Raw genomic sequence first — 24,303 nt, 5'->3', positions numbered from 1 at the left:
TATCAGGCATGAGGCCACAGGTGAGTACAGATGACTGATATAGTCTAAGCACAGTTCAGAAATTTCAGAACTTCACTCTTGGAACATTTGACCAAATAAATTGCGATATTACAGACATTAAACTGTTTATATTAATTATTGTGTTATGACAATTTACTGACAGGTTCCAGTTATTTCAGTAGAAATCTGTGATCAAGAGTTTGACTTTTTTGCAAGTTTCTGAGCATGAGAATTAAGCACACTGATGAACATCAGTGCACAATTGACCATGTAAAATGGACCTTATTTGCCCACCAAATTTGCAAATGTGATGCACCTTAACAACTCACATAAAAGACTAATCCTGCAGCTAAAAGTGTGCATTTTCATCCTTTTTTTCTCTTTATCTGTTTAAGGTACCCCTGGAGATGACCACTTGCAGCCTTCCTGTTATTTTTTCTCCATTGCTAAACTGGGTAAATGCATGATTTTTGTTGTTATTTGGTCCGGCATACATGTGCAAGTTTAAAATTTCTTTTTTAAGGTTGGAGCGAACATCATTTGGTATAAGGAGGAGTAGGTAACTAAACCATTCTTGGTGTAAAATTCCATAGCATTTTTTTCCTCTGTTGAAGTCAGTGGGGACGATCAAGTTTTTGATTTGCTTTGTCCTTTAAGTTATCATTTGTGGTCAGCAGAAAAAAATAAATAAATCAACAACTTGAGGGTGAGTAAATGACGAATACACCCAAAAATCAGTGAAACACCCATACACTCATTCAGCAGCAGAGGCGAATCAATCATGTCCTGGAGCTGGGTCAATTGGCATTGCTGTGTGAAGTTTGCATGTCCCTCACAGTCCAAACGCATGCAGTATAGGTAAATTTAATAAACTAAATTGGCCGTAGTGTGTGGGTGTTTCCCTGATTTTGGGGTGTATTCATCATTTACTCACCCTCAAGTTGTTGTTTGATTTTTTTATTTATTTTTTTACTTTTTATTTATTTCTGCTGATCACAAATGATAACTTTAAAAGACAAAGCAAATCAAAAACTTAATCAAAACCACTGACTTCAACAGAAGACAAAAAATGCTATGGAATTTCACTGTGGACCAAGAATGGTTTAGTTGTGTTCATCTGAGGAGATATTTAGAACAAGGTGAATTAATGATGATAGAATTTCCATTTTTGTGCAAAATATCCCTTTAATAAATCCAGTGTACTGTTTGTATGGCATGGATTTAAGTGCTGTTTTTGTTTATTTATTTTTAGATTGCTCAGGACAGGTATTTTATACCCACACACCAAAGAAACTTTTTGAGATTTGGGGAGATGCATCACTGTGGTATTGCAAAAAAAGGAAGAGAGCCTTGGATCTACCAGTTCAAGCAGACATTTCATCTGGTGAGAAAATCCTGCATAACAGCTCTGTTTTAATCCCAACTTGTAGCATTTCACCTTTAATATAAGGGGCTTGTTTGAGATTAATTATTGTGTTTTTTTCTGTTTGATATAAAGACAACCTTGGAGATCCCGCTTTGGAGATGGTGCTTTAACAACTCAGCCAGCTATCCTTTCTCCACTGCCATACAGATTGTGCAGCAACATGATTCGGCCCTCATGCCAGGAGGCAAAACAAGAATTTGTTGATTTGCGACTTCTAGGTGCATTATTTATGACAATAAATGTTGGATATTATTTAATTCATGTGTGTATACTTGTATTTTGTTCAGTACTTGGAGGAGAAGGAGCAACAGAGACAGAACCCTCTTGTCCTGCTGCTTGGGGATGAACTAAACTGCTCTCAGGCATTTGTTATTGTGGGAGTGCCACTAAATTCATGGATTTAAATAAAGCTTTGCCAATGTATTAAAAGCTGTGTATTTTTTATTTACATATAAAGATGACTACTACTACTATAATAATAATAATAATAATAATAATAATAATAATAATAATAATAATTTATTATTATATAGTGGTTAAGCCACTTTTTGGAAAAAATAACCCAAGAAATTAGTTATTTTTATAACCCAAATTGTTGGGTTAACCTTATCAACCCAATGGATTGGGTTAAAATAACCCAACAGAAGGTCGGTGCCAAATTGACCCATCTATGGGTTAACTGTTGGGTTATTATTAACCCAACTGTTTTAAGTGAGTAGGTATTGCAATCTAAATTCTAAATTTGGGAGAGAGTTTTTTTACCAGGCCTCTCCTCCAATGACTTGACGCACATGCAAGCTGCCAGTTTGACAACATAAACAGCAACGAGCCTTAAAGAGTGCTAAAAAATATAAAATATAAAAATGAAACTTCTGTCATCATTTACTCACTCTTTACTTGTTTCAAACTTTTATGTGTTTTTTTCTTCTGATGTACACAAAAGAAGATAGTTGTTAATGATAAAAATATTGGAAACCTGCAACAATTGACTTCCATAGTGTTTGTTTTTCTAATTATGGATATCAATGGTTGCAGGTGTCCACGTTCTGTTAAAGAAATAAAAGTTGAGTAAATTGTAGGAAAATAAAATTTTTGGGTGAAATTATCCCTTTAAGCGGGTTGCACACCGAAAGCGGTGTGTGTACTGCAACTGTTATTTAATATAAAATAGTATAGTTGGGTTTGGTAGATTAGATTTAATTGTGAATTTGATATGTAAATTGTTTTGTGCTTTATATTTATTATGTTTATATTTAATATACTACAATACTATATATAATAAACTATATATCTAACATCTAAACACCAGTTTTGTAAAAAAACATTAAAAAACCTTCAACCCTACCTAAAACACAGTACTGTCTCACGGCAAACCAGTTCTTTTCTCCTGGTCTAGTGTGTAATTATGACACGCTAAACATTATTTTTTGCCACTTTTATTTGGATAATATCACTTTTTGTCACTTTCACTCAATTTTCAGGTCAGATCATTTCCGGATCTGAATCTAAGTATTCTTCTAATAAAATTTAACCAATAAAAGTGGCCAAAGCAAAAAAAAAAAAAAAAAAAAAGATGGATAGATAGATAGACAGATAGACAGACAGACAGACAGACATGCATAAGATAGACAGACAGACAGACAGACAGAGAGAGAGACAGAGAGACAGAGAGAGAGATAGATAGATAGATAGATAGATAGATAGATAGATAGATAGATAGATAGATAGATAGATAGATAGATAGATGGATAGATGGATAGATGGATAGATGGATAGATAGATAGATAGATAGATAGATAGATAGATAGATAGATAGATAGATAGATAGATAGATAGATAGATAGATAGTTTATAGTGTCATACACACAGACCAGGGTCCAGCTCCCGAAGGACAACTGTCCTGCATATTTTAACTCCTTATTAAACACACCTAATCAAAAGAAATTGCAGTGTCTAGTCACTGTAGTAAATGTATATTCCTTTAACAACATGTTCAACATATTTACGAATTCACACCAGATTAGTTTTAAGATAAAATGCACAAAAAATCTACTTGATGAAGAATCCTCAAAGACACCCTTCTGCAACACGTTTATGCCTTCAAAATAATTCTGAAATGCTGTTGTAAATCATCTTATGTTACTAATGTGCGCCCTCTGGTGGTAGATAAGATACAAAATGCTCCTGCTTTGCTGTCTTTTTGTCGCTGCAGATCTTGATGTTCAATTACATTATCATACTATTTTATGACTGTCAATATATGACTATATGAGGAGTTCAGTGGCAAAAACCTCTAAAGTCAATTTGAAATTTCCTTAAAAAAATTAGGATTTCTATGAGGCTCGTGTGTAGGTTCAGTAATTTCAGGTTAATGGCAAAGAATACACTCTTTTAAAGGTCTTTAAAAGGAAATAGCTCAACATAAACAAAGGAGTCTGAGAAAAATGCTCATTTTCAAAGGAAATTTCAGACGGCACTTAGAGGTTTTTGCATCTGAACTTTTCATATATATATCTTTTGACAACACTTTTATCTCATATCGAATGCCTGCATTTACACTACATACAGCAAAGATGCAATGACCCAGAAAAAAATGTGTGCTGACTGACAGCTGTGATTATAAATAAGCGCTCTGTTTTCCATTCCTGTATTTAATCTGTTAGCAGGGTATACTGTATATAAATATAGAAAAAACAAGCATTATAATAAGCTTAAACAAAAAAATCAAGATATCCTCGATTCATTCTGAGCAGAGATCAAGGTCCAATAATACAACTGATTAGTGTGAATAAACAAAAACACAGAACTATAGTAAACTGTAATTTAACTGATATTTTTACAGCATAGGCCACGAAAAAAGACATTTTTAATGTAGGTTTATCATGAAAACACTTTTAAAAGTTTAGTTGAGCTCTAATATATTTTGTAGATTCATTGGTTATCATGAAGACTGATCAAGACTGGTCCTCCTTCTGGAACGCTACAATTTAATCCTGAAAGTAAATATACTTTGGACTTAAAAGGCAGAGAAGTACTGATCTAAATTAAATAAAACCTATGTTAGCTAATTAGTATTCCATACTAATAGACACATGAGGAAACTGCTCTTTGATGAAATTAACTTCAGGCTGTTCATCCTATGAACACACTACAGTACATCCATGAATTAGTGGCCTATCACTGAGCAGTTATTAATGGCTCTTCTAATAGGATCTTTAAACGAGAGGGTGTGTCTGTCGAATGCCTTGATTTGTGAAGCACACTCTACTATCGGTCTGAATAAACTGAGGAACAAAGTAAGGATGAGGAAGTTCTTTAAAGACACTACTTACGGAGTCTCCACGCTCTTTCTGCAGTGTGTTATAGACAGAGGGGGATCTGTTGAAGAGAAAACCAGAAAGAGAGAACGTGATTACTGATTTCAGACAGGCATAATCAGACTCATTTTCTGTTGAAAAACATCCGAAAAGCCTTGATTTCTAAAGCATCATTAGTTGTCTTTTATTTAAACCTTGAGAATGTCTTTTGATGTTCAAACTGTCATTCACACTCGGTTTGAGTGCTTGGTCTAAACCCAAATATTTTACGTCAGATGATGATCACTGTTGGGAAGTAGTAACAGCTCAGGAGATGACGGAGAAAGGGTTGGATACCATTGATTGTTTGCCTCATGTTCGTACTTTAAAGGATTAGGTCACCCAAAAAATGAAAACTCTGTCATTAATCACCTACCTGTACCCTAATGTTGCTCCAATCCCTGAGACCTTCAATCATCTTTGAAACACAAATTAAGATGAAATCTGAGTTCTTCCATCCTTCATAGACAATTTAAACTCCAGAATAGGAACCAAAAGCAGTCAAAGCATTCATTTTGACTTCAACTGTAACTATACGAAGATTCAAAAAAGTTTGTGCAGACCAAAAAATTTGGAGCTCCGTATGATTATAGTTGAACCACTAAAGTCACATCGTAAATATACACAGTACACATGTAATATGTAATTACAAACTTTTATCTTGGAAGTAATTACTATGTCGTTACATTATAATTACAATGTCATTACATTGTAAATACATTGTAGTTACATCCAAGATAATATTTTTTAACTGTAAATGTTTCTTTGTATATTTCATGTACAGTATTTTTGTATTTATAGTTGTATATGTAAATATACACAGTACATGTGTAATTACAAACCTTTATCTTGTGTGCAATTACTGTGTTGTTACATTGTGATTACTAAGTCATTACATTGCAATTACGTTGCTATTACATTGTAAATAAATCCAAGATAATTTTCCAAACAAGTTTCTTTGTTTTTTTCAATACAGTATTTGTGTATTTATATGTGAATCTACGCAATACATATGTAATTACAAACTTTTTTGGATGTAATTACATTGTTATAACATTGTAATTGCATCTGAGGTGCAATATGTAATTACAAACTTTTCTCTTGTGTGCAATTACTGTGTTCTTACATCGTAAATACATTGTAGTTACATCCAAGATAATATTATAAATGTAAATGTTTCTTTGTATATTGCATATACAGAATTTGTTTATTTATAGCTGTATATATATATATATATATATATATATATATATATATATATATATATATATATATATATATATATATATATATAGCTGTAAATATACACAGTACACATGTAATTACAAACTTATTTACCACGTCACTACATTGTAATTACATTGCTATTACATTGTAATTACATCCAAGATAATATTTATCAACTTAAATGTTTATTTGTATATTTTATGTACAGTATTTGTGTACTTATGCGTAAATATGTGCAGTACATGGGTAATTACAAACTTTTAATTTGGATGCAATTACTAAATCATTACATTATAAATCTTATGTAATAACATTGTAATTACATTTATGATAGTACTGTAAATGTGTTTCAGTATATTTCATGTACAGTACAGTATCGTGACCTCTGAATTATAAGGTTCTATCTGACATTTTTGATTTTTGTCAAAATTAATTTATTCACATATTCTTATTAAATGACAACTTATTTACATCATGTGATGTTTTTTTTAAAGTTGTTTACATTTTAAGATTTTTCTAAAAAAAAAAAAAAACAGAAAAGGTTTTATCTACAAAGTCAAACTTTAGCTTTGCTCTACAAGGTTTGTTCTGTGAGCCAATCAGCATTTCGAATGCATGCACGAGGGCCAATCAGGATAAGCTTTGACAGGGGGAGAGACCAGAAAGAAACACAAAATCAGTCGACTAAATAATGCCGCATCACATAAAATTGAGAAGAAACCTGAAACTGAAATAGTGTAAATTTGATGATTTAGAAACGTTTTTTTTGACACTGAGATGAAATTTTTAATTTTACATCGTTAGAAAAGAAACAGTTATTAAAAAATGTATTGTGTAATTAAAAAGTAATTTGAATTTACAAACGTTAATCTTGATTTATAAACATGTTTGTACATGTGTGCAATTACTGTGTCGTTACATTGTAATTATATTGTAAATATACTGTAGTTACATCCAAGATAATATTTATGAACGTACATGTTTCTTTGTATATTTCATGTACTGTACTTGTGTATTTATAGTTATTTACATAAACATGCCCAATACACATATAATGTAATTACAAACTATTATCTTGAATGTTATTACATCGCTATTACATTGTTATTACATCCAAGATAAATTTATTAATGTGTTTGTGTATATTTCATGTACATTGTGTATTCATAGTTTACACCTAAATGTACAGAGTACACATGTATATAATATGTAATTATAAACTTTTATCTTGTATGTAATTACTGTGTCGTTACATTGTAATTACTCTGTAGTAACATTGTAATTATGCTGTAGTTACATGCAAGATACTATAAATGTAAATGTACAATTACACTGTAATTACGTCCAAGATCCAATTTATAAATGTAAATATTTCTTTATATATTTCATGTACAGTATTTGTTCATTTATAGTTGTATACGTAAATATATACAGTACACGTAATTACAAACTTTTATCTTGTGTGCAATTAAGACATTGTTACAATGTAATTACACAAGATAATATTTATAAACATGTTTCTTTGTATATTTCAAGTACAGTATTTGTGTATTTATATATAAATATACACAGCACATATGTAATAACAAACTTTTATTTTGGATGTAATGACATTATGATTACATTGGTTATAACATTGTAATTGCATCTGAGATGTAATATGTAATTACAAACGTTTATCTTGAATGTAATTACTATGTTGTTCCATTGTAATTACTATGCCATTACATTGTAAATACATTGTAGTTATAGCCAAGATAATATTCATAAATGTAAATTCATAAATGTAAATGTTTATTTGTATATTACATGTACAGTATTTGGTTATTTATAGTTGTTTACGTAAATATAAACAGTGCACATGCAATATGTAATTACAAACTTTTATTTTGGATGTAATTACTATGTTGTTACATTGTAATTACTATGTAACTACATTGTACTTACATCCAAGATAATATTTATAAATGTAAATATTTCTTTGAATATTGCATGTGCAGTATTTATTTATTTACAGTTGTAAACATAAATATACACAGTACACATTGTGTGTCATTACAGTGTCATTACATTGCAGTTACACTGTAATTATATCCAGGATATTCTATATAAACCTAAATGTTTCTTTGTATTTTTCAAGTAAAGTATTTGTGTATTTATACGTAAATATACACAGTACATATGTAATTACAAACTTTTATTTCACATGAAATTACTGTCATTACATTATAATTACAACACGATAACATTGTTAAAACATTGTATTACATTGTTATCACATTGTTTTTTACAACTAAGATAGTATTGTAAATGTGTTTTTGTATATTTCATGTCCAGTATTTGTAAATTGTTACATGAACATAAATATTTATATACATAAATATACACAGTACACATGTAATTCATATTATGTAATTACATTCTTTTATCGTGGATGCAATTACTATTTCGTTACATTGTAATTACTATGTCATTACATTGTAGTTACATCCAAGATAATATTTGTAAATGTAATTATTTCTTTGTATATTTAATGTTGAGTATTTTTGTATTTATACGTAAATATACGCAGTACACAATTTTTATTTTGGATGTAACTACTATGTCATTACATTATAATTACTATGTAATAACATTGTAGTTACATTATTATAACATTGTAATGACATATATGCTAGTATTGTAATTGTGTTTTTGTATATTTCATGTAGAGTGCACAATGTTTTGACAATGCTTTTGGTTCCTTTTCTGGACTCTAATACGATGTCTCAGGATCGTTGTTGCACTTGGAGGATGAGAGAGCTCTCAGATTTCTAAAATATTTTCAGTTGTGTTCCAAAGATGAACGAAGGTCTCAGGGAATTGAAATGATATGAGATATTTTCATTTTTGGGCAAACTAATACTTTTAGAGTTCATTGGTCAGAGCACATGATAAAGATCTACAGTTTTCAGTAACTCATCAGAATGAATAGACATCAGTTTCATGCCCTCATTATTTTGAGCAACAGTCTTCTGCAGTAATTATATGCGCTTTGAACGGTTGTACTGAAATATGTTTCTCCAACCAAATTTTACTTCATCTTTGCTCCAGGATAACCATGATTCATTCTGAAATGTACTGGAAAACCATTGCAGTATAATAACTCATAATACTTTGCTAAAGCCTGGTTCATTGATCTGTCGGGTCAGATTACTTCTCACAAGACGCAAAGCCATCTTATTTTCAAGCAGGTCGAGACCTCATCCAGGCCATCTTGGACCAGATGTTTTGTTTAAAATTAACTGAACTAAAAATAAAACACACCTTTAGGTTTGTTAGGCCAAATATGGCAGAAAGTGAGATTAAAAAGTTTCTTTTTCTGTCTTCAGCACATCAGTCAGTCTTGTCAGGAAAGCAAGTGAATAAACCCATAAACACACAGTTTGATCTATTTACATATCATCAGTAGTGAGTCACTTTCAAGATTTGGTATGACTCTGTTCGTTCACATCGAAAGCAAACTGTATCTAAGTTTGCATTACCTTGCATGGACTCAGAGGCAATTTGCAGGTACACACTCTAATTTGTAAAACAGCGTTCACATTATCCAGGCTAACTAAAGTCTGTTGTCAAATGCAGCCAGAAGTGCACACAAAAAGTGTCAGCAGAAAATCTTTACTGTAAATCACATTAAGAAAGAAAAGACTACTACAACCTAATTACCATGCTTATTTTAAACAAATTGAAAGTTTTTCAGTGTTTACCAGAACTGACTAACAAAAACAACTGGTTTGTTTGATTTTGAAATGTTAAAATTCTCTTATTATACAGTTTTAAAGAGACCCTATTTTGGAATTTTGAAAATGGTCTTTGATGCAGTGTGTAACACTACTCTGTGTCAATACAAACATCCTGCAGAGTTTTAAATCGGAAAATGCGCCATGTATAAAACTATTGTCTCTCAAAAGAAAGAGTTAACTCATTGTCAAAAAAAGAGCCGTTTTCAAAATGGATGTTTCATGTTGACATTAAAATGAAACATTATCATATTGTCCGACCCACTTGTGTACACAAACTTGAACCTCCATCCCTCAAATGCTGAAGTGGATTCCTGCAAAGTGGACAGCATCATATTAAGAAGGATGCTGCGCTCTGCACTGTGAGGGGAAATCAGTGAGTCTGGAAAAATATTCAGGTGTAAAGTTCAGGTTTGCATAAACCTGGCTGACAGTGACCCAGGAGGTTACAGGCTGTCACTTAAGCTAGTAGTGGCCCAGCAAATTATTCATAGTTGTGTAAATATCGCCAGTGGCATTATCAAGATGAATCTCTTCCAATTTACTGCGATGAGTACGTGTCATATTCATTCATGCATTTTCCTTCAGCTTAGTCACTTTATCCATCCGGGTCATCACAGCAGAATGAACCACCAGCTTATCCAGCATATGTTTTATACACCCTTCCAGCTGCAACCCAGTACTGGGAAACACACTCATTAACACACATACACTACGGCCAATTTAGTTTATTCAATTCACCTGTACCGCATGTCTTTAGACTGTGGGTGAAACCAGAGCACCTGGAGGAAAGCCACGCGGAGAGAACATACAAACTCCACACAAAAATGCCAACTGGCCCAGCCGGGAGTCGAACCAGCGACCTTCTTGCCGTGAGGATAACAATACTGAATTAAATATGATAGTGTAAAAAATGTTTACAGGTGCCTACATTTTCTGGCTTGACTACACATTGCATCAGCATCTGTTTTTCTATGTTTTCCCTCTCTATTTTGTTTTCTATTAAAGTTTCCTCTTTTTTACCAAGGCCATTTAAGTGCAGGTTCAGAGCTGATGGTGGGGTCATCATGACCAGCGGGATAAACAGAAACGGTTTTGAAATAGCAGCGGTACATAATGCTGAAAACATTGTTATCACTTCTAATCTCTGTTTATTCATATTATGGCATGATATTCTCTGTCTATATATACTACGCACACTGCATAAACATGTTGGATTCGTGTTTGGCTGCTGATGTAGTTTCGCAAAACTATTAACAATATACTGTCAAATTATTGCTGTGTTTTGTGTTTGATTCTTGTTGAAATCATGTGAAAGCTTGTGTTGCTGAGAAAGATGAGACAGTGACTCTGTAGTCTGTGTGAAAGCAAAACAGTTCTTAGAAGATGCCAGACAAACCAGCTTAGAACTAGCAACTTGTGGAAAAGGGGAGGCTTTTTAGCTTTGATTGGTCAGATGGCTCAGTCTCTTGTGATCGCTCATCACCATATTTGAACTTCAGTTTAGGAGGCATCCTCGCCACATGTGTACACAGTGAAACAAACAGTAACAATCCTTATGGTTTCCCCATAATAATTTGAGCCAGAATCCACATATTTTTTGAAGTGCCTGTAAAGTGCATTTGATTTCATGTCCCGGAAAGCAGGGTCTTCTAGACACATTCAACAATGCAAACCAAACCAACAACCACAGTGTTTGAACGCAAAATTACACATTTTTTGCAGCCAGCCAATGAAGACCATAGCCTGCCATTATACACAGTTGTTTCAAACACTACCTGACAAAAGTCTTGTCGCCTATGCAAGTTTTAGGAACAACAAATAATAACTTGATTTCTAGTTGATTTCATTTACATTTCATTTGGTTTCAGAAGTGGGTTATATGAAGGGCAAAGGCCTTACGCTTATTTTACCAAAATAAAATATGATCATGCCTTGATTTTGAATTATTTAATTATAACAGTAAGGTCTGACTTTGTTCAGACTGATGTCTTGTCACTTAACAGAAATAATGTATAGTATAGAATATAGTCATGGTGCAGTGAAAAAAAGAATTATTACTGTGTATGACTCCCATGAGCTTGGAGGACTGTATCCATACATCTCTGCAATGACCCAAATAACTTATTAATAAAGTCATCTGGAATGGCAAAGAAAAAGTTCTTGCAGGACTCCCAGAGTTCATCAAGATTCGTTGGATTCGTCTTCAATGCCTCTTCCTTCATCTTACCCTAGACATGCTCAATAATGTTCATGTCTGGTGACTGGGCTGGCCAATCCTTGAGCAACTTGACCTTTTTTGCTTTCAGGAACTTTGATGTGAAGGCTGAAGTATGAGGAGCGCTATCCTGCTAAAGAATTTGCCCTCTCCTGTGGTTTATAATGTAGTGGGCAGCAGAAATGTCTTGATACCTCAGGTTGTTGATGTTGCCATCCACTCTGCAGATCTCTCGCACACCCCCATACTGAATGTACCACCAAACCATGATTTTTCCTTCACCAAACCTGACTGATTTCTGTGAGAATCTTGAGTCCATGCGGGTTCCAATAGGTCTTCTGCAGTATTTTCAGTTCAACAGATGATTCATCAAAAATCTGCCACTTTTCCAAATGATCAACTAGAATTCAAGTTATTATTTGTTGCTCTTACAACTGGGATCGATGACAAGACTTTTGTCAGGTAACGTATATAAATTTATGCAAGACTGGAATTAAAACGTTTCAGGCACTTCAAAATTGGGCCTTTCTTTTGGACCTCTTACATTCACAAACATCTTCATTAGACACTACATGAAAGAGCATTATGGGGCACTATTGCTATGACGAGATTTGAGGTGCTAGAGTTGGCGGTGAGAGCAGCACTGACCTCGTCTCCTCTTGAGCTTACGCCGTCTCTGTTTGTTGACGAAGCAGGCTGCTAGCGTGCTGAAGAGGATGGCGGCTGCCAGGAAACAGATGGTGGCCACAATGCCTGCCACCACCGGCCGCGCCAGGCCCTCGTCTGGCACCTCAGGCGGTGGGAAGTAGTCTGAAAGATACAAACAAGCTCGCCTTCAGCACACACACACATAGAAGCTCTTTTATTCTAAGTGTGCCCAAACCATACAACTCTTTCTGAATAATTTATCTAATAAGAGGTTTGATTTCAATAGCTGAAATGGAATGAGATGCTGGGATGAGGAATGAAAACAAAGACTGAAAGGCAGACTTGTGCTTCTTTTGAGTGAAATCTGACTTTAGTGAATAAAACTATTTATTTGGTGAATTCAGGCATTCAGGTTTGATTGTCCATTGCTAGATTTGTTATATTTTTATTATTTGTCTTTATATGGATTATAAGTGATGGTTTAAGCCTTTCATCATGGTATGAAGTTTTTCTATGTCAAATAAAATATGTTTTAATGAATATTCTTTAATTAAACAATACTTAATGTAATTATCTACTGTAGATATTTCAGGGTCATAACATTTAACAGTTTAGTCTGTTAACACCTAACACTTACTCAGCGTCCTGGCCCAGAACAAGCTGGGGACGGGCCCATTCAGCGAGGTCGTCACTGTGAACACACTAGGTTGGCCAACTGTACAATACAGCATTCAATGACAAGTTCACTCTGTGCGCCCTAATATTGTGATTTCAGAAACATCATGTGACACTGAAGACAAAGTTATTGCTGCTGAGACTTCAGTTTTGTCATAGCAGGAATGAAAATATGTTAAAATATATAAAATATAAAACAACTGTAATAATAATAATAATAATAATAATAATAATAATAATAATAATAATAATAATAATAATAATTTAAAGGCCCGTAGCCAGGGGGGGTTCGGTTGGTTCGAAAGACCCACTCCCCTTCATTCAAAGTCCAGAATTTGGCCCCTATAGGAGCTCATTTGTTCCATTTTTTACAGTATTTCTAAAAAAAAACTGGATAGAGATGTCAATTAACTTGATAGCCATGTCAATAAAGGATTTTAAATATTTTTTTTCCACATTTTTCGAGTTCCTTGGAGTGATTTGTGCCGTTTATTCTGATGAATTCCTTATCTAAAGAGCACAGACACATTATTTAAGCTCCTGAGCACTTTTTGTTTGATTTTAGCATGATAAGCCCTTTGACAAAAATGTAGGAAGTATTTTTGTTGCATCAAAAAGAGTGGTAATGATAAACACCCGACAAGTTAATCCAGCACAAATTAGTGCTTAAAATGTCACTAAAATGCAGTATTTGAACCTCATAATTTGAGGTGAATAAATGCAAAAAGGTTCACTTTTTGAGAAAAAAGAACCACCCCTTTTAATAGGCTGGCTATGGGCCTGATTTACTATGTTTCTAATCAAATAGCTGAAGTGGTTATAATTTTATAACCATAAATAAATAAAATAAATAATAACATTATATTTTGAAAACATATCCAAGTGCAAACATGAAGGTTTATCTACAAGATAATAAATATTACAAGACAAGATACATAATAAATACAAGTGACATGCCTACTAAATACTAAGCAAAATGAGATGATCAAAGTCTTTGGCAAATGTTTAAGTTTTAAATTTAATTATCCTTGAACACAAACTGTAGCTTGAGAGATTGAAACCTTTTTTTTTACACAACTATATTTATTAATTAAAGAGGAACATTACTGTTCACTGATCTTTTTGAAGATATATGTTTAATTCTAAAACATGATTTGAATACAAGCTCCAGCAGATGGCAGCAGAGTCTCATCGGATCCTCACTAATTCAGTCAACTCATTCCATAAGCATTTCTGTGGGTCTATACAAACATATTAGAACAACATGTTGCATGACGTCATGCAGCACACATTCAAAATGCTCTTGATTTGAGCACTGACCTGTGCTAGAGACTCCCACTACATTACTGGGCTCACTGACAAGGTCTTCCATAACCGCCATCACTCTGAACTCATACCAGGCCTCCTGCAACACAACCCAGACAACTACAGCATAGGTATATCACCTTCATCACATGATATGATTATTTTATTTGTTTTGTTCATTAAGCATTACCCCTGAATGTACAATGTAGAATGTACAATGTATCCCAATCATCCATTTCTTTTTAATTATAAAATAATATTTCATTTTCCTCACATAATAACATAAAGGGATTAAAAAAAAAAGAGGAAATACATTTTGTGGGTGTCATTGTTCTTTAGAAAACTGTGCTTACCTTATTAGTATTCCAAAGTATTAAGGTTACATTACTAAACTTGTGTTATCTAACAAAATATGCTACAATCTGTAATCCGTAGTAGTAAAAGTAACCTTCTCAAACCTGGTTCTATGTTTGTCATCTAACATATGCACTGTTTATATAAAACTCCTGTAGAAATGCCAATACAAGCGGTCAAACTTTTGAAAGTCACATCAGGCATACCTGAATCAGGTCTCTGGCCAAGAGCTCAGTCTCTCCAGCAGGAATTGCATCATCAAGAACATCCCATCTCTCCCCGAGGCGGAAATCCATGATGTAGTGATCGATTGGCGACGTGTGATTGGCTGGAGGGATCCATGTGAGCAGGACTCCCTGCTGTGTCCGGTTGGCTGTGAGGCACCGTGGTGGGGTAAGCAGCACCAGTGGTTCTGGGGTACTTATAGGAAATACTGGAGGGGGGTAAAGCAAAACACTCTGTTTATTATTATTGTTATTATTATTTTTTGTATTATTATTATTATTATTGTTATTATTATCACAAAAGCTGCGTTTATTTCATCAAAAACAGCACTCAGGACTGAAATTATGCTAAATATTCAGTTTTCCATCCCAAGAATAAATGACAAATGATAAATAAAATGAATAAATGAATGAAAAATTAAATGTATTTAAGTATAAATGTGTTACTTTTAAATGAATATAAATGAAATATTAAATCCTTTCACAATCAAAAGTAACAAATCTGTCTCACCAATGTGCGATAGATGCAAGACAGCAGAGGGCATGGTTGCTCTCGCCTATTGGCTCTGTCCCTTACTGAATAGAGTCAGGACAAACATATTTGACTGGTACTCCAAGGCTTACAGCAGACCTTTTCTACCAGATGCCAAACTTGCCATCTTTGGCTTCTCACAAAACACATCTTCTCGCCCTCAAACAATGCAAGAGTCTTTAATGCAAGACATGGTGGTGTTTAAAAGACTATAATGCTTAACAATTGGAAATCACCTTCACCTCCCTCATTCCAGAACTGGATTTCTGACATGATATCTGTTATTCAGATGGAGAGACTTAGATTTTTAAAGACTAGCCCCATAAGAAAATTTTTGGCAATTAAGGGTCAATTTCTTCATTTTCTGACAAATGTCAAGAGCAATACCGTGACCCCTCTGAGGTGTAAGTTATACACCCTCTCTAGTTTTGATTGTATGTTTTTAAAAAAATGATGATGTGTGTGTGTGTGTGTGTGTGTGTGTGTGTGTTTCCTTTTTTTTTTTTTTTTTTATATTGTCTTTTGTATGTCCAGTATGAGCCAATGTTTGTTCTTGTTTTGTGTGTGTGTATATATCTTAAAAAAAACATCTTAAAATAAATCAATTGAAAAAGGAAGGACTGCATGCTTTAATACATTTTAAAATATGATATACTTTGCAACATAAAACATAAAGTAGTCATTTGTTCCTGGGATAGAAAACTGAATATTTAGCATAATTACTTCAGTCCTCAGTGTTACACAATCCTTCAGAAATTATTCCAATTGTGCGTACAAAAAATATTTGTAATTATCATCAGTGTTAAAAGTTTTTTATATATTTTACATGGTATCTTAGCTTTGTGGAAACTCTGATTTTTGTTTGACTAATATGAGGTTTCAAAAAACATATTTTGTAAACTTTTAATGATTTGCCTTTTCATGTGAAAGAAATTAATATTTCTTTGCATATATAAGTAATATATACAAGTTTTTTTTTTTATCAGAACGTTTATAATCATTTGTGCCCAAGCATAGATCATGTGGCAAGAAGCTCAAGCTCTAAACTTTCATGAACACATGTATACAGGGCTATGGATTAAAGGTAATCCTTCTGTGAATAATGTAATGTAAATAATGTGCAAGTAGCCATTGATTTGCATTTTTTTTAATCTTTCACTCAAAATAATCACCTATGTCTTGGATGCCCTGAGGGTGAGTAAATAACCAGCATATTCAGAATTTCAGGAGAACTTTCCCTTTAACTGATCCACTAAGGAATCCCAGTCAGATTTCCTGTCTGTAAATGTAAATTCTGTCAGACCTGCTTTCAGATGGTCACTGGCGGTGTATTTCAATACTTCAAAATAGCAATGCGCCAACAATGCACTTTAACACACCTCTATTTTAGACCAGCACACCCATGAGTCCACAAAGTGGTGCAAATAGATTTGCTCACTAAACAATGTGGTGCAAAACGTGAACATTAAAGTTGCGCTGGTCTGAAAATAGTGAAAATCACGGCAAACACGTCTTGCACTTATTGCGCAGGGTGTATGATAAGGCCCACAGAGTGAACTTGTCATTGAATGCTGTATTGCACAGTTGGCCAACCTAGTGTGTTCACAGTGACGACCTCGCTGAATGGGCCCGTCCCCAGCTTGTTCTGGGCCAGGACGCTGAATTGGTAGGCCGTCTCGGGCTCCAGACCTTGCACCAGGAGCCAGTGCTGTCCGCTGGGCACAGGCATGGACAGCCAGTCATGCGGTCCCAACTGCTCCCTCTTCACCCTGCACGAGGAGGAGGCAGACGTACAGATGGAGACAGTTCAGCACATGCGCAAACACTCACACAATGATCACTCACAACACTGATGAGAGCATTGCCTGTAACTCCACGCAAAAAAAAAAAAAAGACAGCTTGTTTGGCTCAGTGTGAGTGCTCAGGGATATCCAATAATACAAAACTGTCTCACGGCTTCCCAGAGGAAATCCTGAAGATTGCAACTGTTTTCCAGTGCCAATTGGTCTAAAAATATCTTCATACATGTTCTCGTATGACCTACAGCCTTTCTGCACATCTCTCTCAGAAATGACCTATGGCTTAAAAAGAGGCGTATGGAGAATATGTCACTTAAGGAAAACGAGGTGGCTGCAAATGTTTGAAGAGGTCCTGAAAAGTATTTGTGGCAAATTCAAGTTAAAATTGGCTTGAAAAAAAAACATATATAGAGCTCTATTTTATTGATCTAGGCACAAAGTCTAAAGCTCAGGGCGCAAAAGCATGTCGGAATCCACTTTTACTATTTTAAGGATGGAAAAATATGATTTGCACCCGGAGTATGGTGTAACAGGGATGTGCTTATTCTCTTAATGAGTTATGGGTGTGTTCTGAGCATAACGTGTTCTAAACCAATCAGTGTATCATTCCTTTTAAGAGTCAGTTGCATTGCATCATTTACTTCGCACACCTCCTTTTTAGACCAGCACACTCATGAGTCCAGAAAATGGCACAAAATGGATTTGCTATTTAAACGATGTGGTGCACAACATGAAAATAAGGGTTACGCTGGTCTGAAAATAGCAACAAATCGCACCATACACATCTTGCACCTTATTGTGCCGAATGTATGATGGGGCCCATAGAGTTGGAGGCAGAAATATTAGCTCATCTGAGAGCATAGGAATTTTCACAGTAGCTCCAATAGTATATTTTTCCTCCTGGAGAAAGATTTATTTCTTTCACTTTGGCTGGAATAAAAACATTTTTAAAAATATTTTCTTGATTTGCTATACAGAACAAATCACTGTAGTCCAATAATTCCCCTAACCCAGTGTTTCCCAACCCTGTTCCTGGAGGCACACCAACAGTACATATTTTGGATGTCTCCCTTTTCTGACCCATTAACTTCAGGTGTTGGAGTCTCTTCTGATGTTATGATTAGTTGATTCAGGTGTGTTTGATTAGGGAGAGGTTGAAAATGTGTACTGTTAGTGTGCCTTCAGGAACAGGGTTGGGAAACACTGCCCTAACCTAATTAACCAAGCCTTTGAATTACACTTAAAGCTCAATACTAGTATCTTGCAAAGTGACGATATACAGCCACATCGCACTGCAACCAGTGTGATATTGCGTTTATACAACAGTTCAATGGCATAATTGAGTGTATAAAAAAAGAAAATCAAACACGGAGAGTTTCAAAACTCTTTTGTAAGAGGAACCACTTTCTTCCACCATTCATTCACATCTGCATCTGATGTCAGAACAGCAGAAACCATTGCTCATTTACTAACATCACTTTAGAGGTAGTATTTGAATGATTCTCTAGCATAATGTCTAAAGTAATGACAAAAACAGGTGATTTTGCTCACAGTTTACGATTATAAGGCTAAACGGCATCTCAGTCTACAGAAATTTCCCCGTATTTCTCTGTTGCAATTGGGAGATCACACTATTACTATGGTATAAATACAGCACTACAACATACAAAAGAGAGAGAGATCGACAGAATGTCATTTACCTGATTTATAATGATTTCATCAGTTATAGTTTGAAATTATGCTGTTTTTTTGTGCATGTTCAAACCATGAGCTAAACCATTCTTGAGATTTTATTGGGACAACCTAATTTTTTTTAGGTTCAATCCACATAAATTTATTAAAAGTGTTAAGTGAACTTAATCAATTTGTGTTGGGACAACATGAATGAATTGTGTGGAACCCTGCATTTTTTTTACAGTGTAGGGCTTATTATGCGGACTCTGTGACCATCTTGTGGATGAACATCGTCAACCGTCTTTGCTCAAAGACAGTGTAATAAGTAAGAAGGTGTATAACCCCTTTGTGTGAGGGTAATGTACTGTTGCTCCATTTATTTTCCTTTATTTCAGTAACTTTAACACTGTGTGTGGCTTTTTTTTTTGTTAAGGACAGTATACCCATTTTATGGACAATAAAATATTACTGAGGGAAATTGTCTTGGTAAACTTTTATTTGATGGCTATGCATATTGTACCGTACGCAGGCCGTTACAACAGGCTAATGGCAGCCGACGCGCTCTCAGAAATGATAAATATTTAAAAAAGGTACTATCCTTATAAATAAACTGCATAGTTGCAATCTAAACAACTACACTCTCGACTAAAAGAGCCTCAAAAGTACATTATATTGTCCAACAGCTGCAAGATTTGTCAAACCGTAGAGCTTGTCGCTGTATGTGGGCGGAGTAATACACAAGGGTGAAGGGTGAAGAGGCTAGAACGAGTGCTATCAGCCAATCGGATTCAAGAACCAGAGAGAACTGTTGTGTAAATATATATTGTAATCATTTCAACAAGTAATAATTATTATTTAGGCTATTAATTTTAAAGTGATAAACAGAAAATCATTAACAAACCCAAGTTCATTTCTCTAATGTGGTTAACACGATTGCCTTGCAGCAAGAAGGTCCCTGGTTTGAGTCCTGGAGTGTGAGTGAGTAAGATAAAATATGTCATAAACTAAATCAGGAACTTTAAAATAAAATTTGTTACACTGACGAATTCAATACTTAACACAATACATCTTTCTGAGAATTTAAAACGACTCTGGAGTGTCGATATTCATGACTTTCAAGAAGAAATCAGAAAATAATAGAGTATGTACGTCATCAGCCAGTGTTCCTATTGGTGTGAGTCACAATATTCCACTGAGGTATAATTGATCACTTCCTCCATGGCCTTCCAGCATGAGGGTTGGCAGGCTCTTGAGATTTGTGTTATTCACAGCGTCTCAGCGGTCGCTCAGCACCTCTCCTGCAACGCACAGGAAGTAGCAGGAACACGCCAACTATCTGCGTCAACGAGCTGTTGTTTAATCTCACATGGGCCACCTTTAAAGGCCATTCACACACAACCTTTAAAGCATGACTCACACCGGCCAATGCTTCAAATGACACTTTTAGTCAGATCCTGGCACAGGCCTGCAAACACTCGGGCACCCGTGGTGGACACATCAGACCAGCAGATAAAGATGATCTGAGAAGAAGCTAGAAGCTATGAAACAGGCCTGGCTCTCAAGTGAGGATTAGCAAGCTTTCTTTTATTCTTCGACGGAGCTTCTATACTTTTAACCATTTGTGGATTACCATTTGTGCAAGCTTTAGCATTTGTGCTGATACTGTAGTACTCACTTTATGTACACTGGAAGCTTCTGTAGCCAAAACAAATTCCTTGTGTGTGTGAAGCACATTTGGCAATAAAACTGATTCTGATTCTTATTCTCACGGGTACAGATTGTGCAGTAATGTTGGAACATTTTAATACCAAACAATTCAAAAGGTATACTAACCTACTGTTTAGATACCAATATGAAGTTTAGATACCAAAAGAATGCGTTTTGAAGAAGTACCAATGCAGTGACAGCTCTCGTACATTTATTTCTGAGATTAGATATAAACATGACTGTTCACTTGTATTACAATAAATGGAGAAAAGTCCAATGGTCTGAATGATTGTCACACTGAAGGGAGTCCCACCTTCTGGACAAAAAAAGCCAATCGTCAATCTTTACAGACTGGAGTTTTTTTATTCATTACAGTGTAGTGCCGAAAAGCGCACCCTTGTTGGATTATGCCTCTCCACATTGACCAGTATAGGGTAGAGTGTGGGGGTAGGGTTAGGATTAGGGGGTGTGGTTGTGATTAGGCAATCAGGTCGTAAATTCAGCAAGGGGTTGCATAATTTGACAGAGGTGCATTTCACGGCACAACAACTGCAATCCCTGCCATTTGGCGACTACTGTCTTTTCAGTGTTGTCATCCAGTTTTGTTCCAGAGTCTGTGTTCAAGTTTTTGTACCAACTGAAACAGCTGTAGTCGAGACAGGTGTCCTGTAATACAATACTTGCCAATCTTTGATCATGCGCAGTAGCTGGAACAAACTGGAAATAATATGATTGAAACATAATTAAGCAACAAAAGTAATGGGACTGGCCACTTCAAATTTTGTTGCTGATTTGAAATGAGAAATTGAATTTTGTTCATCAAGCAGTTTTTGAAATTTTAGGGTTCTGCTGTGTTTAGAATCAAACTGAACAACAAGTTGTTACCTGCACAAGTTACCTTTACCAATCAGATCTTGCTAGAAAAATAGAACAGCAACAATCCCATAGTTAAAAATTATAGGTAGTAACAACCGTAAAAAGAAAAAGAGGAATGCATCTTGACTACAACGGCACATACAAAGGTATTTGCTCTTTGTTTACAACTAAACTGAAAAACTAGCTGTGTTATTAATGAATTTAAAAGTGCATCAGTCGAATCTGTCTTTTGTATGTGTGGTGCAAGAAATCCCAGGACAAAACATTCAAGCCTTGGCTCACTTGTGTTGCTAGATCTTGCTAGGAAAAAAAGCGAACAAGAACAAGCCCATAATAAAAGAACAAAAATTTGTATGGGATAATGAAAACATTCCCAAAACATTGTGACACATATCTCCTCACTTCAATAACCCCATCAACTTAATTGCTCTATGAGCATACAACATGAGGAGAATACAACCTTCTAGAGTGCGGTCTGCATAGAAGTCTTTCAAAACTTCTGATTTAGTTCAGATAAAACTGGATACCATAATGGGTTTTTGGTTAATGTAATATAAAAAAATTTGTGTAATAAAAGTGCAATAATTGTGCAGATAATTTGGGATTTGTGAAGCTGTGTATCGATGGATTTGCTCTTCAGTGTTTGAACTTTCAGCAGTGAAATTTAAACCACACTGAACTGAACTAAACTTCAACTCGGAAACTGGAAACAGTTTCAATTTACTAGAACTTCAATGTTAAGCTGCTTTGACACAATCTACATTGTAAAAGCGCTATGGAAACAAAGATGAATTAAATTGAAGACAGGGCAGATATTGCAGCTTTAACAGTAAGTTGCATTTCAAATGATTTTGAACACAACCAGGATGAATTATACACTCCATAATCCCTCATCCTTTCATCCAGTTATTTTTTTTTTGTGCTGGCAAATAAAAGGAAAATTATTAAACATTAATTAAATATTAAATAAAAAACAACATATATGGCATGGCTTTAATAAAACTTTGAGGACGTGTAATGCAACTACAAAAAGTTTGAAGCAATTGAAAAATAAATTTACATAAGTGCTCAAATTTACAGTATTGTAAACAAAAATAGTTTTGTTAATTTATCATTTAAATGTTACTTCCATGTCAGTATGTGTGTGTGTATGTGACATCGAAAACCGGAGTAATGATGCTTACCATTTTTGCCATCAGAGAAATAAATCATGTTTTAAATATATATTGCAGAGGACAGCATTTGTTTCAAACTGCATTAATATTTCACACTATTTCACAGCATTTTTGAAATCATAAGGAACCGTGCACTGTTCTCAAACTTTTGGTTTAAGAGGGGATGTCGCATTAGGTATCTCTATCAAATCTATTAAAGTGTTTTATATATCAGCCATGCATATATATATATATATATATATATATATATTACAGTTTCAAATAACTTTTGTGACAACAAAACGTCTAAGAATAAACCATACAAATATATAAATGAACATGAATTAGCATTTTAGGTCTGCAATCTGACCCAGAAATAGTCATCAACGGATTCTTGCTGTAATTTGTTTAGCATACACTGTAATCTATTAAAAAAAATTAATGACATTTTAACGGCTGTTGTTTGTAGTTACAGTAGTCTGCCTCAGTGGCCCCATCCAGACCTGATCACAAGAAAGGATATTTTCGAGATGGTGCTGGCTAAAGATAAGGATGGTTTTTGAGATGGTTTTGATAACAAAAATGAATAGAATTGAGCAATTAAGGTAAAATAATAACAAGAAATTCTCTTAGTTCTTAAATAGTTCCAACTGAGTTTTGAGAGATGAAAATGCAACACAGGCTCATTGTGAAAACGTAGCCCTGCGGACGTTTCTGGAGACAGCACGTATGGCTGCATTTCATTTTTTTAATCGAACGATACTGGGTGGTGTGACGCCGTTCCTTTTCGCGCTTACCAGCTGACCCGTACATCGGCGGATTTGAGATGCAGAGAGGAGTTGACCACGAAGAAGGGGTTCGAGTCAGGTGAAAGTGGTTCCAGAAAGCAGGTAAGATAAAAACAGAATCCAACATATAAAACAAACAAGTGAATAGCAGGATGAGAATGTGGTAAAGTCTGAAAAAGTGGTAAAAAAAAATCAGACGAGGGCTTTTGTTTTTTTGGATTGTTTTTGAAATGTGTTGGTTGAGTTTAGGGAAGTGGGTGGGTGGTTCAATCGATAAAATTGGTGGGTTTAGGGAAGGGGGAGGGTGGGTCAGCCGATCGTTCACTCAGTCAGTCAGAAAGCCTGTCAAAAAGTCGACAGCAGCCTCTGGTGGGTTTACGCGAGAACAGCAGGCACAAATGGCACTCGCGAGGGAAATTTGAGATCTCAAAAAGCGTACACAGAAACCTCTGGCGGATTCGCGAAAACAAAAACTGCAGAAAAACGTGCCGCCGGGACGTATTTTGCGGTCTCCAGAAACGTCCATGGAGGTATGTTTTCAGAATGAGCCTGGGTTGGATT

At 34.8% G+C, this 24,303-nt stretch overlaps 1 protein-coding gene across 1 annotated transcript in view; it reads right to left on the bottom strand.

Annotated features, from left to right (window-relative positions):
* The window catches only part of igsf9bb (immunoglobulin superfamily, member 9Bb), a 189,410-nt gene that overhangs the window by 29,382 nt on the left and 135,725 nt on the right, over window positions 1–24,303 (bottom strand). Inside the window, exons 13-17 of the mRNA XM_056446481.1 lie at window positions 17,338–17,513; window positions 15,195–15,421; window positions 14,650–14,734; window positions 12,655–12,816; window positions 4,759–4,804 (exon numbers count right to left, since the gene is read on the bottom strand). Of these exons, the coding sequence (XP_056302456.1) occupies window positions 4,759–4,804; window positions 12,655–12,816; window positions 14,650–14,734; window positions 15,195–15,421; window positions 17,338–17,513 (696 nt within the window). The remainder of the gene's footprint in view (window positions 1–4,758; window positions 4,805–12,654; window positions 12,817–14,649; window positions 14,735–15,194; window positions 15,422–17,337; window positions 17,514–24,303) is intronic.

Source organism: Danio aesculapii, chromosome 21 (genome assembly GCF_903798145.1).
Source record: "Danio aesculapii chromosome 21, fDanAes4.1, whole genome shotgun sequence".
In the NCBI taxonomy this organism is placed as follows: domain Eukaryota; kingdom Metazoa; phylum Chordata; class Actinopteri; order Cypriniformes; family Danionidae; genus Danio; species Danio aesculapii.
Note: the sequence above shows the minus strand (reverse complement) of the source record. Positions and strands in the feature narration are given on the sequence as shown.